Source organism: Acartia tonsa, chromosome 7 (assembly GCF_053477335.1).
Source record: "Acartia tonsa isolate MP-2025a chromosome 7, ASM5347733v1, whole genome shotgun sequence".
Classification (NCBI taxonomy): Eukaryota; Metazoa; Arthropoda; class Copepoda; order Calanoida; family Acartiidae; genus Acartia; species Acartia tonsa.
The window spans coordinates 20854953-20872247 of record NC_137266.1 but is presented as its reverse complement, the minus strand read 5'-3'; the positions used below and the strand labels follow the sequence as shown (position 1 = coordinate 20872247).

The 17295-nt window shown below is 32.2% G+C and overlaps 2 protein-coding genes across 5 annotated transcripts in view; one reads left to right on the top strand and one right to left on the bottom strand.

The window, feature by feature from the left end:
- The window catches only part of LOC145323998 (EH domain-containing protein 1-like), a 303862-nt gene that overhangs the window by 61820 nt on the left and 224747 nt on the right, over positions 1-17295 (top strand). The gene's annotated exons all lie outside the window — the stretch shown is intronic.
- LOC145324000 (uncharacterized) lies at positions 3529-15342 on the bottom strand. Its single transcript, XM_080166638.1, has 16 exons — positions 15246-15342; positions 13514-13619; positions 13098-13148; positions 12578-12627; positions 11879-11910; positions 10839-10906; positions 9601-9682; positions 9353-9381; positions 8874-8922; positions 7541-7616; positions 6836-6896; positions 6450-6511; positions 4994-5056; positions 4373-4451; positions 3985-4031; positions 3529-3676 (listed from the first exon to the last, which is right to left on the bottom strand). Exons 1-16 carry the CDS (start codon positions 15279-15281, stop codon positions 3587-3589), a joined length of 981 nt encoding a protein of 326 aa, XP_080022764.1. The 5' UTR covers positions 15282-15342; the 3' UTR covers positions 3529-3586.

Genomic DNA, 17295 nt, shown 5'->3' with positions numbered 1-17295 from the left:
AATTAAACATTACAGCTATTTAGTTACCCAAGGAGGGGCTTATGAACTGAGAATTTTAGCAAGGCTTGATAGAAATTTATAAATTATTTAGAATGATTGTAACTTAGGTATTACATGTTACATTACACATGTACCAAAAGATTTTATCTTTATGATATTTCAAATATTTTTTCTAATAATTCATTTATTGCTACCATTTCTTGTTTTTAAGGATTCTAAAACCTTCAATAAACAAAGAAGTAAATGTTATTAGACTCTCTTTCTGACAGTCAATGGGTTATAGGCATTCTATTAATTGAAATCTGCTATAAGGATTACCCATTTATATCTATTTATGGGTAAAAATTATCCAATTTTCAGCTTAGGTTCTTTACAAGGTATATTGGGTTACAGATACACACCCCTTTTTAAACAATATCCCAAAAACATCTATTTTGGAACTTTAAAAAGCCCCCCTTTAACTCAAAAAAAAAGATAGGTATGCTATATTTGACTTTTATATGATTCAAAGGTAAAAAATAATAATAATTATAAAAGATAACAGTATAAGCTTTGGATATTATCCTATGTAATGAAATAACTGGATCAATGTATGAATGTGAGTTTAGTAAGATCTCGGAAACAAATATACTGTTTAATTAATATATATAATTTTTAAGGAAACTTTGTATTGGTCCTGGCCAGGTTTTTAAGGGCATGAGAGGTTCAAAGATATGACAAGTTATAAAAAAGAACCCCCTCAAAAAAAAATTCTCGTCCCAAGAGAGTGTACTTATCCCCAAACATACACAGTTTTGTTTAAAAAAGGTTTTATTTTTATTGGGCTTAAAAATCGGAGAACTATTAGTCAAGCCGTTTGCGAGACCTTAGCGGATAAAAAGACACACCTAACTACTTTATAATAATAATGATTAAAATATGTGTATGACATTTGATAAATGGCGACAAAACTAGATTGTGTTAATATTGATATTTCACTAATTTAAGTAAATCATAGGTCTTAGAGGGGGATTATGGTCCTTTATAAATTTTGTGGGAAATGGCTAACGCAATAATCTCCCCCCCCCCTATTATATTTTTTTGGGAGGATTTAGGGATTCCTAAATTGGGGTTCTGGGCGGGGAATAGATCCCAGAAACGCATTGAGTGACATTTGATATTTGATACATAGCACACTTTTAGTTTTATCAGGGATAACAGGATAAGGTAATTATTCAATTTAATTTTCTGTGGCAAAGCTACTCTATATAAGACCAATTCTGTCTCTATCCATACCCTGTATAGCAAATTTTATATATCTCGCTTTCTTATTTTATTTATTAGTAGCGAAGCTACTCTGTAATTCGAAATGTCCGTCTGTCTGTCCGTCCGTCTTGTTTCTTATTCTATCACCTAATTTTGTATGTCAGAATTTTTTGCAATAAGCTACACTGTTTCTGGGTGTAATCATCCTTGCTTTATGATTAATTTTTAAATAGATATACTTACATTATGGTATTCACTAAATGTGTTGTTAATTTTCCTATATTATACCTTATAAGTAAAAGAATCTCCAATGAGATTTATAGATTAAAGTTATATTAACAATAAAATTTTCCAGTCCACTGGAGTTTCGCATGGACATACAGATTGACGGAAGGATGGAGGAAAACACATACAAAATAGAAAAAACTTTGTAAAATTACATCAGATTATCTGGCTGTATAAAAAAAAACATCTACCTACTCGGCCTTGTAAAGTTGTAACACTACATTAATCGTGATTTTGTAATTAAATTCTTATAATAAAGAAAAAAGTTAATACAAGATATCATATGAAAAAAAAGATATTTTTTTTCTTTTCTTTTTACCCCTGAATTTTACAAGCACGCGACATTAGCTTGTTGACACTATTTAGTTCATTTGGGTACATAGATAATTTAAGGTTAATGATATTGATCTAGTGGGGAATTATTCTTTCATTTTAACTCTTTTATATTATTTCCCCCATAATACGTTATTCCATACTAGCGGCTACTACAGGCCGATATGGGCTTTTGAGAAAGGAGGAGGATACTCTGTCAACCCTCCATATTTTTTTTTATAAAGCAAAAGTGGAATCAATTGGCGGAGGGTGGTTCCAAGGGTATACCTTTCTAGAAAAATCTGCATTGTGAAGAATCTTATTGGTCCAGCGGTTATCAAGATACTAAGCTACTGACATACAGACACACAGAAAGACTGTTTCATTACAATTCTAACATTCCCAAATTAGCGTTCATAGTTGTTGTTACATACGGACAAACTTAATATAGAAAAGCTTGGCTTAACAATGCAGACAATGTATTTTGTATTCTGTAAGTCTACGAATCATGGCTCTAAAGGGATAAGACAATGGCCGGTAAATTGATGTACATCTCCAATAATGAAATACAAAAGAACCCCTTCTGTAGACTATAATTTGTGGTTGAAACTTTTGGACACTTGAAATAAAAATTCGATAAAAGTCTCAGCAGTTGTTGAGTCAACGAATAAGAAAATTTTCTTTGAAACTTTGGGGACTAGTTTGATAATCCTCCCTATGTCCCCTACCTCCCTGCATAAGAATAATGGGTTACTATAACTGTCAGTCTGACCAAGCTTCTTTGATTCATTGATTACTAGATACGAGAAAAAGAATACTACATTAGTTAGGAAAAGGGATGGATATGCTGTTTATTTATTTCATTTATATCATGTGGGATTTGTGTGCTTCATATTAGGTACAGAAATCTATTATTATTATCAGTCAAATAGTGAATCTGGATTTACCTAGAAATTTCATCATAAGTTGCATTTTTGAGCCATTTATAAAGTCAGAAATTTTTATCTTTACCTTTCACACAACTAACATGAAATCTATTTTTTTGCTATTTACAATTTTAAGCACAGAATGCCTAACGAGCACAGAATTAAATATTTTTAGTATGCCTAACCCCTGCGGAGCCTATACCTGAGGTGTCCCTAACTATGTAGAGCCATCAGCCACTAAATGTACCTAACCTTACCTAGCCTAACGTAACAATAAAGACAACAAAAAACTGACCAGTCGTTTAATTTTTTTTTTCAAAACTAGGGATTTGAGGAAAACTGTCCAATATAATAAATATCAAATATTATTTTCTCATGAATTAATTGAATGTATGTCCAAATTCCATACATTAGTTGCATATTTTTCTGGTTTTCTGACATCTCAACAAAAGATTTTTTTGTACAATCCTTTTTTTACAATGAGATAGGAGCAATATTTTCTTAATTGGTTATCGAGGACATCCAAGCCTTTTTTTGAAATTGCATTGGAAAGGGGAGTAGACATCCATATTTCTAGTAAAAAATCTTAAAATATAACTGAATTGTAAAAATCAAAGACTTCGAAATATAAATGCATAATTATAGATGTATAAACTAGACAACTACCTTCCCAAGTGATATAAACCCTTTTCTATTCTTTTTCACTAATCTTTGAAACATAAACATGATCAATTATATAACCTAAGATTAATGATACAAATAAAATAAACAAATGTATTTTTTATTTACAAAAATATACATAAAATTAGAATAATTTTCTATAAATTTATTAACTTTGGTTCTATCGCAGTTTTATGGACGAAAAATCCATAAGTTGGACACTCTCCTCTTGATAATTCTCGTAGTACCTGGAAAATAATAAGGATTATTGATTAATTTGAATTTTAAACATCCCAAAGTATTTGCCAATGATCTAGTCTGCTAAATATATCACTTGCAATAAAATACAATTATAAAACAAGAATATAGTACTTTTGTTTTACTATTCTTAGTACAATAAACGTAGAAATCAAACATTTTTTTAAAAACAGTTTATCAAAGATTAAAATTATGATTAATTTTATATTAAATAAAAAATTTGGTGACTCTTTATTCGAAGGTAAAGGGAATAGCTAAAAACATGACTCAATAGTTAATAGATAAAACAATGAATTACCTCGTATGTTGTCCTCTTAGGTAAATCTCCCATGTATGGTATATACCCTAAATCATAGCTTTTTTCAAACGAGGATGCCAATAATCATTATAGCGAAGCTTTAAAAATCTGCCAGAAAAGACAGACAAAAAAAATATTAACAGCTATAAACAATAATACTATTTGTTTATCGCATCGTATTAATGACAGCTTTCTGCGGAAAGTAAAATGAAAATTTTTGAGATTAATTCCAGTTTTGTTAGTCCCGGGATAACAAAACTGGTATTAACATTATGATTTTACTGAAATTTGTCTTAAATACTATAAGATATATGATCAATTAGAATGGAGAAGAACCGGTTCTCATCCAACGGATATTAATCGGTTTCAAAGCCATGTAATGGAATACCTGATTCTTCGAATCCGTCGAAAAAAAGTGTTTTATACTCAGGACACATTCTTTCGGCATACTGACATATGTTCATCAACTAAATTTAAAATCAGATTTCATTGCAATAAATATAGTATATTTAGATCCCAAATAAGTAAATTAGACCAATAAGAGCACCCCGTGGTAACAATCTAGCCATTATATTGGTCAGAAGGCATACACATTTTGCACAAAGGGTAATTTGTCTTTCTGTCTGTTTGTACCAAAGGATCTCGCTACCGCTGGACCGATCGGGTTCTCCTTAACCGGGTAGCTACTCATAGGTCCCGGGAAGGTTTATTTTGTGGGTACCACAACCCTCCCAAGATAAATCACTTCTAGAAATTAATTTTTATAAAACTAAAAAAATTGGTGGGGGGGTGTCAACATCACCCCCCCCCCCCAAAAAAAAAAAAGGTTTTTACTTTTTAAAAGAAATCTAAAAAAAAAGAATTTGGTTTGGGATTCAACTCCCCGCTTCTCATGTAGCCGCTAGTTTATAGATAGCTCTCGATAAAGTTATAGGATAAATTGGACGGATTATTGTGTCTTGATAATAAATCTATTAACACGGCTCTATAAATAAAAATAAAAAATTACCTCAATTAATATATATGGAATGTATCTCTGTTTTACTTTGGACTGCAGAAAAGTCGACAAAGCCTAAAAATAAAAAGAATACAGATCTATCTAATAAAATAGAATTACAAGTTGGAAATCAGTATAATGAATTTTTCAGTATGGCTTCCATACTGATTGATATCCGCTGGATTAGAACTGGTTAACAGCCATACTGAAAAATCATGCAATTCATCTTATTGTATAAATTTTTCCTGTATCTATAATACAAAGTAGCTTGATGTCTGTCTGTTTGTCTGTCCGTCTGAAGCTTAAGATCTTGTTAACCACTGAACCGATCGGATTCTACTCTTCAGGGAATATACCTACTGGTCCTGTGGTAGTTTTAGGTTATTTTCTTGGGGGGTGGGACACCCCCAAAAAACAAAAAACAAAAAATCCCCCCACCATTTTTTTTGCAGAACATTTCCTTGGTCCTTTTTTTTTGCAGAACATTTCCTTGATCCTTTTACGAATTTCGTCTTAATTTTTTTTATCACCTCTTGGGGCAAAGCCCCTAGAGGCTAGGGGCGAAGCTGCTAGTATTAAATAAAATCATAGGTTTAATGCCAATTTTTTGGCTAATAATTAATTTCAGTTTATTTAGGCGAAAAGCTGTCTGTATTACGTTGCAATAAATTACTATTATCGTTCCTTCTTTAAAAGCAAAGCTTTCTACAATTAGGGTAGGTCCGCAATGGATGTCTCTTATCGCAACAATTATGCAATGATCAGTCCAGCAGTTTACTAAAATTTTGATGACATAATCTATAATACAAAGTAGAACGATGTCTGTCCGTCTATCTGTCTGTCCGTCCGTCTTTATGTCCGTCCGTCCCTTAAGATCTCGGTAACCACTGAACCGATCGGATTCTACTCTTTAGGGAATATACCTACTGGTCCTGTGGTGGTTTTATGCTATTTTCTTGGGGGGTGGGACACCCCCAACCCCCCCCAAAAACAAAAAATCCCCTCCCCCCCATTTTTTTTTTTTTTTTTTTTTTGTAAAAGATTTTCTTGGTCCTTTTACGTATTTCGCAAAAAAATAAATTTATCACCTCTTGGGGCAAAGCATATAAAAAACATATAAACCAGGCAACCAAAGGGATAAGACAATACCCGATAAATTGATGTATATCTCCAATGAAGACAAATAATTTTTTTTTTTTTTCTAGATTACATTTACTTAATGAACCAACCAATCAAAATCAAATAAAAGCTCCCAAAGTTGTCTAGCCAACGAGTAAGAAACATTATCATAAAACTTTGGTGACTAATTAATAAACAGTCCAATGTCCCCTCTGTCCCTGCATATAAAAGCTGACAGACAGCCTCTTACTTTATAAAATATGATTACCTTGCATTTATAACCTTCTATATCCAAGCGGGCATACATACATGTAGAAAGACAGCCTATTACTTTATAAAATATGATTACCTTGCATTCATAACCTTCTATATCCATCTTTAGAGCTACCGGAGTATTTTCAGGAACTAAGTCTACATAAACAAACAAACATGTCATCTTTACTCTTTCCAATAATTTAAATACTTTCTATTGTGGTTACTATCCCAAATAAACATATAAGTTACCAATATACGTCGAACCTTATGACAATATTTAAATTTCCAATGATAAGAAACACAATTATCCCTTCTGTAGATTATAATTGTTGGTTGAAATATTAGATACTACTAATTTGATACCAACTAATCACAATTCAATTATAATACTCAACGGTTTTAAGCTATTAAGCTGTCCATTCCCTTCCTGCTATTCGAAAACATTTTGCCTAGGTCTTTAACAATTCAAGCTAATTTTACCTAGAATATCTTCAAATTTGATGGAGTGTATGACATCTATGTTATTTTCATCATCCTCTGTCTGTAAATAAATAGTATAATATTCTGAATCGATCCTATTGAGAACTCGCCCTTCCGGTCTTACTAAGCTTTGCTTAACCTAACCTAACCCCTTTATACCTCAGGATTTTTTTTCTTCAAAGTTCAAAATCATAATTTCATATAATTAAAAACAGTGGCGTTCACAGGATTTTTCCATGAGTGCGCGAATCTATAATAAGATCCGAGTAAAGGAGGATCATATCTTTACCTGGATGACCCTGCCAGGTTTGCTGACATCCTGTGCCCGCCAGGATGGAGATATTCAAAAAATTAAAACTCTCAGGTATGTGTCATACTCATACTTGAGTTTGGGCTCTTTATCTTTCACACACAGAAAATGAGATAAAAAAACCGGAAGGGGGGGGGGACGTTCAACGGAAAAGATTGACATCCTTTTCCTCTTATACAAGGATAGGCTTGGGGAACTCTAACTCCTCGGCTAGCCTAGACAATATTTTTAGGATTTAGCTTAAAGGCAAAGTTAATATGTATCCCCAATGATAATAAACAAAAATGACTCTTTTATATATTGAAATTATAGGTTAAAAAATTTAAACACTACTAGTTTGGAACTAAACAATCAAACTCAGTAAAGTTACCCAAAGTTTTTGAGCCAATGAATACCTGTAATTGTTTCATCATGGTGGCCCCAGGATGATAGATTAACTCTTGAAACGGTGTCATAGAACTGTACGAGTCACTAAAAAAAACAAGGATGACAACATCCATACAAGCGAAAATCAGACAATAGGACAAACGAACATAAACACTTGTAGAGTGTCAAAACTTATTAAACATAATATTAATTTATATAAACTTTTTGCAAATTTGCAAACTACAGTTTATGGCAATTGATGTAAAATATACGTGGATATTATGACAGGGGGCAAATTGTCGTCAATTTAGGTTATTAACATGGAACTGGTTTATTGGTCAGTTCGTTCATCCAGTAGGAGGAGAGGGAATGGGGTAAATGGAGTGGATCGTGGGTATCGTTATTTTAGCCCACTACGAGTTTCATTTTATTAGAAAACATAAAAATCTGGTGTAAGGTCCAAGTAACAATACATATTCAGTTTTATGGCTGTACAACATAAATAATTGTCCACTAATGCTTCGATACCGATAAACATCTGTTGAATTAGACCCGGTTCTCAGCCATACTGAAAAATTATGTATAGCATCGTATTATATCCAGCTTTCTACGAATATAAAAATGTACAGTTATAAGATTAAAACCAGTTTTATGATTGTATATTTTTATATCCGCGAAAAGCTGTTAACAATACGATGCGAGAAATAACTACAGTGTGTTTTTTTTATGAGAACTTTTTTGAAAGCAATTTTACCCCACTTATAGTTATCAGAATTTAATGATTAATTGCTTATTTTCTTCGTTTTTTATAACCATTTATAGAACATCGAAAAAATATTTCAGTTTTTATTAAAAAAGTAGAGTAAAATAGAAAATTCAAAACCTAGGTGTCAACATCTAAAAATGGTTTTAGCGCATTTTTCTCATGCTCAAATCTTCTACCCTTTGCAAGAATGGCTGCAAAACGCTTCAAAAGTTGAGATACAGAGTTAGAAATTGATACAGATACTTTTGGGGACATGTACTAGAACATATTAAAGTTCGAAGGTCATATATTTCAACCAGGGAGGGAGTACTGGCCCCCCAAAGTGGACTACTGAAAGTCTAATTTTTTTCTTGCTAAGGGTAGAAGATTTGAGCTTAAGAAAAATGCGCTAAAACTTTTTTAGATGTTGACACCTAAGTTTTGAATTCTTGATTTTACTGTACTTTTTAAATAAAAACTGAAATATTTTTTTTTGATGTTCTAAAAATGGTTATAAAAAACGAAGAAAATAAGCCGTTAATCATTAAATTCTGATAACTATAAGTGGGGTAAAATTACTTTCAAAAAAGTTCTCATAAAAAAACACACTGTATTACCTTATTGCATTCAAAACCTGGATAACATGCGCTGTATTTCCATTTAACACTAAACAAAAGTTAGTTGCTGTATTTTAATTTGAAATTCAGAATTAAAAAAAAAATGATTAAAATAAAGAGAATAATATTTTTTTTATTTTCTTCCTCTCTCTTTCTTCGTGTTCAGCTTTTATTTCCAAATATCTTCGCTACTATTGGATTATCTTTGTTTTAATTTAAAAATATATTAGAAAACAAGGAAAATCAGGCCATTGGCCACTGGTCATCTTTAGTGGTTTTCATTTAGATGGTAGAAAAAATATAGTTTCGCTACTAAAAAGAACAAAACAGTGAATAAACTTGATGCGCATATGTCATAGGAATCTTCACTGAAAAATTCAGCTGTCTATCTTCGTCAGCAGCTAAGAAAATCACATTTTTCGGACTGACAGACAGAAAAGTGAATAATAAAGTAGCTTTAATAATAAAAAAATGCTTACTTAAGCTGTTAAACAAAAGTGCTTGGTTTCTGAAAATATAGCAAATAATATCATTAAAGAAGTTAATCTGAAAATATATTTTTTAAATCTAGAATTAAATAAATTGAAATTTTTCATGAGCCCCTTCCCTTCTTACCAAGAATCAAAAAATCCTTACGTCAGGCGCAATAACTCCCTCTCAAAAAAAAATTCGGGAGGAGGGGTTGAAAAAATGTCAAGCGAAGTCCACCAAAATTGTTGTTATGCACCTTATAATTGGATCCACACATATTACTGAATGGTTACTTTTAGCAGCCGCCAGGGTGTAGGGACCAACATTACTACCAACATCTAAACATATTTCTGTTACAAAAAAGCCTAGAAAATAAAATTTTATGAACTAATTTTTTGTATGTTATATGTCAGTTGATTAAGCTCTATAGACAGTAAAAGACAAAAAATTTTCCCAGACATAAGGCCAACTGTTTCTAAAATGTCCCACTGAACATATAAATTTAGTATTTATAAACAAAAATCTTAAAATGAGGCCTTTTTGAGAAAATTGGATTTGAAATTTCAAATTCAATTTTCATCCCCTAGGAGTTACCGCATAATCATGACAAGAAAAGCAAAGTTCTTCATAAAACTACTCCAGAAGGGAGTTAATTAATGGCCATTTTTATCAGTTGCTTTGCTAAGGTCACGGAAATTCAGTCTGAAATAGATCATATATAGAGAGATTTTATGAAAGACTTCATAAAAGCAAAGTTGTTCAAAATTTTAAATAAATAATCTTTGCTTTCCTTGTCATGATTATGCGGTAAGTCCTAGGGGATGAAAATTGAACTTGAAATTTTCAAATCTAATTTTCTCAAAAAGGCCTCATTTTAAGATTTTCGTTTTTCCAATAAATTTATATGTTCATTGGGATATTTTAGAAACAGTTGGCCTTATGTCTGGGAATTTTTTTTTCTCTTACTGTCGCTTTGAGTGAACTGTGATATGATGAATAGTAGCTGCGCCCTTAGCCGATAAGTAATTTGTATTTGAAGGAGAAGCAATAGAAAGAAAAAATATAAAAATTAGGTCTTCCCAAGACTTAAATTTAATGAATAAAATAGCCTAAAACTATCCCTGGGACTATGTGAAGCTTCCGTATATCCTTTTAGTGGGTATTGAAATCTCAAGCTTCAGACAAGCAAACATAATCTTCTTATTATACAAAGTTTTTTTTGTCTAAAGCTTCAGATTTTGAACACAATCCTTTTGTTTGCAGAGCCCCTAGATGCAACGGGCGCAGCCGCTAGTATGATATAAAATAAAAAGTTTTTTAGTGTTCGAAGCTAAAGATATAAAAAATTGATGTTCCGAATGGGTTGAACTCTTTTGGGAAGCTGTATAATAGTCTTGGGGGGGATTTTAGGCTATTTTTCTGATATTCCCCATCCTTTCCTAGAGGCTAGGTGTGAACCAGCTAGTAACTTTACATAGGATAATGCATACTTACCCAAGACCCAGGATTCAGGATACAAATTAGCGGCATTCAAAAATACATCCATCAAATACATCTCATACCTGTAATTAAAACAAGAACAATTATATTCACAAGAACTAAGAAGAGTAGCTTACAATAACAAAATAACAGTTTTGCCATTGCCATATGTATTAAGGATCTTCTGAAAATTTTCACATAAAGACGAACTTGCCTTAAAGGAAGCCTGCAAGAAATACATTGATCTAACTGCTGAAAGACTGCCACAAGTTGACCCAATACCCCAATTTTGAAGCCTTTACCTTTAATTATAGGGTAGCTGTATTAATAATACCGCCACCCTTTAAGGTGGTATCCCCGACATCATAAATAAGTACACCTACACAACTATGAATCCTTCGCTAGGTAGATAATCATTTTTATTATTTAACCAATTGTAAAGTGCAGCAGGTACTTAGCAGTAGCCTGCTGTTCTATTGTATGCACTACTACGTTTGTGCGTGGCGTAATTTCGCACATTAATAAATTTTATCTTATCTTATGATTGTCCTTGTATAGAAATAATAAGCAAAACTTAGTGTAAAACCTCTATAAACCCATGCAGCTAAATACTGAAAAACAAGGATGACAACGTTAGGACACACGAACATTAAACTTGTAGTGTGTCGGAACTGAATAATCAAAGTCGAAAAAAGTAAGTTTGTAAGTTAGGTAAGTTTATTGAAAAACTGCTTAAATATAGGATACTGTTTAAAGACTTGCTTACATTCTTATGACTTGATTAGAGTAATGCTTCGCTTATGACATTGTACATTGTTGTCCTAGGACTTATCAGTATATCAGTATTCCAAAAATTAGATCAATTGAATAATCATATCACATAAAAAATTTGCTGTTAAATCATACCTAACTACTACAGGAATCACCATGCAATCGATAGGACAATTCTAACATGCCCAAATTTACGAAAGGAGCTAACCGTTAATGACGGAAGGACCAACCATAATTATAGAAAAGCTTCGCTTTTAATAATTCAAATTAAAAGCAGAACTTACTTTAATCCTCTATAGAACATAGCAGCTATATACTGAAAAAAAAATTAAATACATAGGTTAGAAAGCTTCTTTTTAGTCTTTTTATAATAATTGTAATCTTTAAATCTAATTGATAATTGATTGAGAAATAATCTAGTGACCATTTCTTAGAAATGTCACAAAACTTAAAATTGCAGAATAGTTATTTCTTTCATCGTATTATAAACAGCTTTCCGTGGATATAGAATGTACTATTATAAGATTGAAACCAGTTTTTTAGTCCCCAGGTGCCGAAGGCACGGGCTAAAAAAGTGGTTTTAATCTTATGATTGTACATTTTTATATTCGTAGAAAGCTGGATATAATACGATGCTAAAAATAGTTTTTTCGTATGGATGAGAACCGGTTCCTGTCCACCGGATTCGAATGAATACGAGAAAAATGTTATTTTGTAGGTGTGAGGTCAGAGAAAACTTGGATTAGAATTGCAAAAATATCGAGGGATTTGTCATTGACATTGATTTTGTCTTTTAAAGCATAAATGACAGGCATACAAAAAAAAACAATATATAGACAGACCAGCAGTAGTCATGGATATATTTTAAAAATTTAAAAGTCTGTCTTAAATAGCAGCCGAGAAAATCGCATCAGCGTTACAGAGGTACTAAGTAAACTATAGAGTAGCTTTGCTACTAAAAAGTTGGGAATATTACTACTTACAGCATCTTCACGGGGATGTCTATTACAAATCACAAATGATATGTTAGCATCTGAAAATAAAATTGATTTTAAGCATCCAATTGAAAAGAAAGATTATGTTTAAAAAGCACATAATGCACTGCTAGATTTTATACTTTAGTTGTTTAAGGATGGTTTTTAAACTCATTTTATGCTCATTCTGGTATTTTCTTTTTTAACAGTGCATTTAAGTATTTTAGTCGCTGGATAATCCTAGTTTCTCATTTCTTTCAAGTGCTTAAAGTTTCACTTTATTTATAACTAGCGGCTACGGCCTAGAGGCCTCTAGGGGCACGAGGAGTTGGGAGTTGAATTTTATAATTATTTTTTTCTTTTAGATTTAAGAAGAAAGGAACAGTAAAAAATAAAAAATGTTTTCTTTTTATTTTTTTTTGGGGGGGGGAATGATCTTTTTTTTTTTGGGGGGGGGGAGGTAGTTGACTAGCTTGCAAATTGTAACTGCGCTATTAACCATTGTAATGAATTTATTAATTTTGTTAACCTGTATATGGAACACTCTCAGTACAAAATAAAGGTTTTTCCCATTCATAATCTAAAAACACAAGTATAATCATTTTTTAGAATAAAAATAATTAAAGGGTTTAGCAAAAAATGCCTAATATATAAAACTTTTTTACCTCCCTTTAAAATTCAAACATGCTTTTTATATGATTTAGTATTTACTATTAGGGTACCATAAATTGGGGGGTGGGGGGTTCTCATTTTAATTGTGGAAAAGGTGTATTTAAATTTGATTGTATCTTGATATCTCTTATAGCTTCCAAGATAGCAGGGAGGAAGTGGGGTGTTTGATGCCCATCTCCCTTAGAATATGTTTAGAATTCCCCCCATCCGAAAAAGGGTTAACAATAATTTTTGATAATCATTAAAACATAAAATAATTATTTAGAATCTTACCTTTTAAATTTAGAAATTTCACAGAGTTGTTCTTAAAAGGACGGATGATATTCAACTGAATTAACATGATAACTGTGATGGTTACCAGGGCAGTCCAAATCGAATTCTAAAATCAATAGTAAATTAAAGTAAAAGAATAGAGGTGGGGACCCTGTGTTGACTCTAATTGGGAATTTGGTAGCTGACGAAAAGGGTCCCCACCACCTGAAACAGGTTGTCTGGGTTATACCTCGATACTTATACATTTATTGCTATATCTAGCCATATTAGCTGTTTCAAATTATTAAAGCCTTGTCAAGTTATCCCTAACCACTATGCAAATGTTTTAAATCAATAGAATAATTTTAACAAATATAAATAACGATTAGAGTTAACTATTACGACTGGTTAAAGTATATATAGGAAAGAAGGACCGAGCCTATACGTGGAATAGCTAAATAATTAATCTAATAGAAACTGAGTTGACGAATGTAGTTACAGAAAGAGATCTTAATGGATAAGACAATAAACAATTAATCTATATACAGGGTGCGCCACATAAAACCGGACTTTTTTTAAACGGCCATAGCGTCAAAACTACTTGACCAATCAGGACGTTTGACCCCACTATAAAAAGCTTAGATAATGACCTTTTAGCACAAAAAAATCTTTGGACGAAGATGGGCTCGTACTCCAAGCAGGCCGCGCTTATTTTCAACAAGGCAGATTCGAAATGCGCTGGTGGTATGATATTGATTCTCGACTGGGGCCTACTAAATTTGACCTCAGCCCATTTGTAGATGAGGTAGAGTTATGCAACTTTCTGGGGATACTGTTATATACATAAGTATAACACTAGAAAAGACTATAGCTCTCTATCTAAAATGGCTTGGCTGTTGTACTCCGGCAAAGTAAAATCGTGGCAGATTTAGAGATGTCAAAAACGTCAAAAATCGTGAAAATTTCTCGATTTTCGACGTTAGAGACCAAAAGGGGACTTAAAAACTCATTTTAGACTATGGATTGTGCTGACAACCCTAGCTGAATCTTCATGCCATTTCCAAAAAGGTATAGAACGTCGTTCTAGCTCAACTGTGGCTCAAATGAGAGCCGTCGTATTGATGGGCAGCTTGAAGGTTGGGTGAATTTGGATCCTGCGGTTACTTACTTTTCTAAGGAAATGTGGCCACCCAGCAGCCCGATCTTAATTCAATGGACTTTTGGGCCTGGAGCTACTTAAAATCATGCACCAATAGACGTGCCCATACCACAAAGACCTCCCTTATTGCCACTATCAAGGAGAACTTCGCCAGCTTGGACAGGTACATTTTGACCTGGGACTGTCGGCGGTTGAGGAGGCGGGTGGAGGCGGTGATTGATCCTGGCGGCGATTTTATTGAATGATCTAATAGTCATATATCTAGTTAGCTTCCCAGTTTTTAAAATTTAATAAGATCTTTAAAATTGACGATTTTATGTTAATTTGTTCACAAATAAGAAAAAGTTCGGTTTTATGTGGCCGGCGCACCCTGTACATCTCCAATAATTATAAACAAAATTACCTCTTCTATAGATTACAATTATTGATTGAAAAGTTTGGTTGACACTAATAGTTTGGAACCAACCAATGAAATTCAAATAAAAGTACCCAAAGATTTGATTATAATAAAACTTTGGGTACCAGTGTAACTTACATTCCAATGCCCCATCCCTTCATAAAAAAATAATAAGTAGTAAATAAGTTTTACTTTACCTGCAGAACTTCTTTTTTCCATTGTACCCTCACCATTATAATTTCTAAAGATATAATGATTATTCATTTATCGCATCGTTTTATAGACAGTTTTCCACGGGTAGGAAAGTGAAATATTATAGATTAATACCAGTTTTGCTAGCCCCAAGAAGCCGAAGTATCAGGCTCACAAAGCTGGTATTTATATTATGGTTTTTATTATTTTAATTTATTATTCGTTTAAAATTAGATACGATTCATGGTTTTTCAATATTGCACAGAACTGGTGTTAATCTAGTAGATATAATCGGGTTCATAGCCATACCGGAAAATGTTTTAAATATACTTAAAATTATATTGAAATATGTAAGATTTAGTTTTCTTCACTTGACATCCGATAGGGTTAACCAACTAAAGTAGCTTTCATTTTATTCACCTTACCTCCCCCGTACCCACTTCCCTTTACTAGTCACTCTTTATGGCTTAACCCTAACTATCTATCTATCTATCTATCACATTTGCCTGCGTTAACCCTTTTACAATCCCCTCCCCACTTTCCCACAACAACCTGTAATAGGCATACGCAACTTTCTTAATTTTACTTATCACTATCAACATGGTATGTCTGTCTTACAGGGTATATCTTAAAAATTATGTGTATCATCATGCAAACAAAACAAAAAAACAAAGTTGCAAGAAATTAAAAATCACATTGTTTTGTCCTTTCTAGGTTACTTCGTTTCAATATTTATTTAATTTTAACCCATCTCTTTATCCCAAAATACAAGATGTATGTAAAACTTTGCTAGCCGAGTATAGACAAACTTCTCTCAATACTTACATATATTCTTGCACGAAGTAGATAATTGGGCTGTTAATTACACTAGTCCCCAAAGTTTTATAATATCGTTTTCTTATTCGTTGGCTTAACAACTCTGGGGACTTTTAGTAAATTTTCATTAGTGGGTTCGTGGAGTTGAGTGTCCAAACGTTTTAACCACTATTTGTAATCTACAGAAGGGGTAATTATATATATAACCTTTGGGTATGTACCATCAATTTATTGGCCATTGTCTTATCCCTTAAGCTCCCTGCATAAATTGAGGTCAGTATTAGTATATATTGGTCCTGTACACAATAGAATATGACTTTCTCGTATTCATTCGAATCCGGTGGATAGGAACCGGTTCTCATCCATACGAAAAAACTATGTCTATCATCGTATTATATCCAGCTTTCTACGAATATAAAACTGTACAATCATAAGCTTAAAACCACTTTTTTAGCCGGTGTCTTGGCCACCTCGGGGCTAAAAAACTAGTTTTAATCTCATAATTGTACTTTCTATATCCGCGGAAAGCCGTTTATAATACGATGCGAGAAATAACTATTATTGTTGTTAAGTTTTAAAGATCAAAGGCTTAAATAAAATTATGCAATTATATTGCGTTATGAACTTTAATAATGTTGATCATTTTGGTTTAAAATTCCATGTTATGGATTTCATTTTGTTCTAAATTGCATTTTAATGACTTTGTGAATATCGAACAGTTATTCAAATGTTTATTTTTTTATTTGTAATAAAACTAGTATAATTTTTATGTTTTTTTATTTTAATATTCGTGGAAAATTGTCTGTAATACATTATACAATACAATACATGATTTTTCAGTATGCCTGAGAATCGGTTCTACTCCAAATTGGTTTTAATTTTTATGCATTATTATTTCAATATTCGTGGAAAATTGCCTGTAATACGATTCTATACATGATTTTTCAGTGTGGCTGGGAATCGTTTCTAATCCAGCGGATATTAATCGGTTTCGAAACCATACTGGAAAACCAATAATAAACAAACATACAACTTCTAATTGCTTTAATGCTTTGCCAAAAAAAGCAATAAACTTAAATAGTTAAACAGTAAACACACACCTTTTTTTAGAAAATTTATATTGTTAACAACAAAAGACAAATATTTACAAAATTATGGATAATTGGGCTGCAAGAAGAACAGGAACAATTATTCTAAAAATAACATGAATCAAAACAAAGTAACTTAACGTTTGAACAG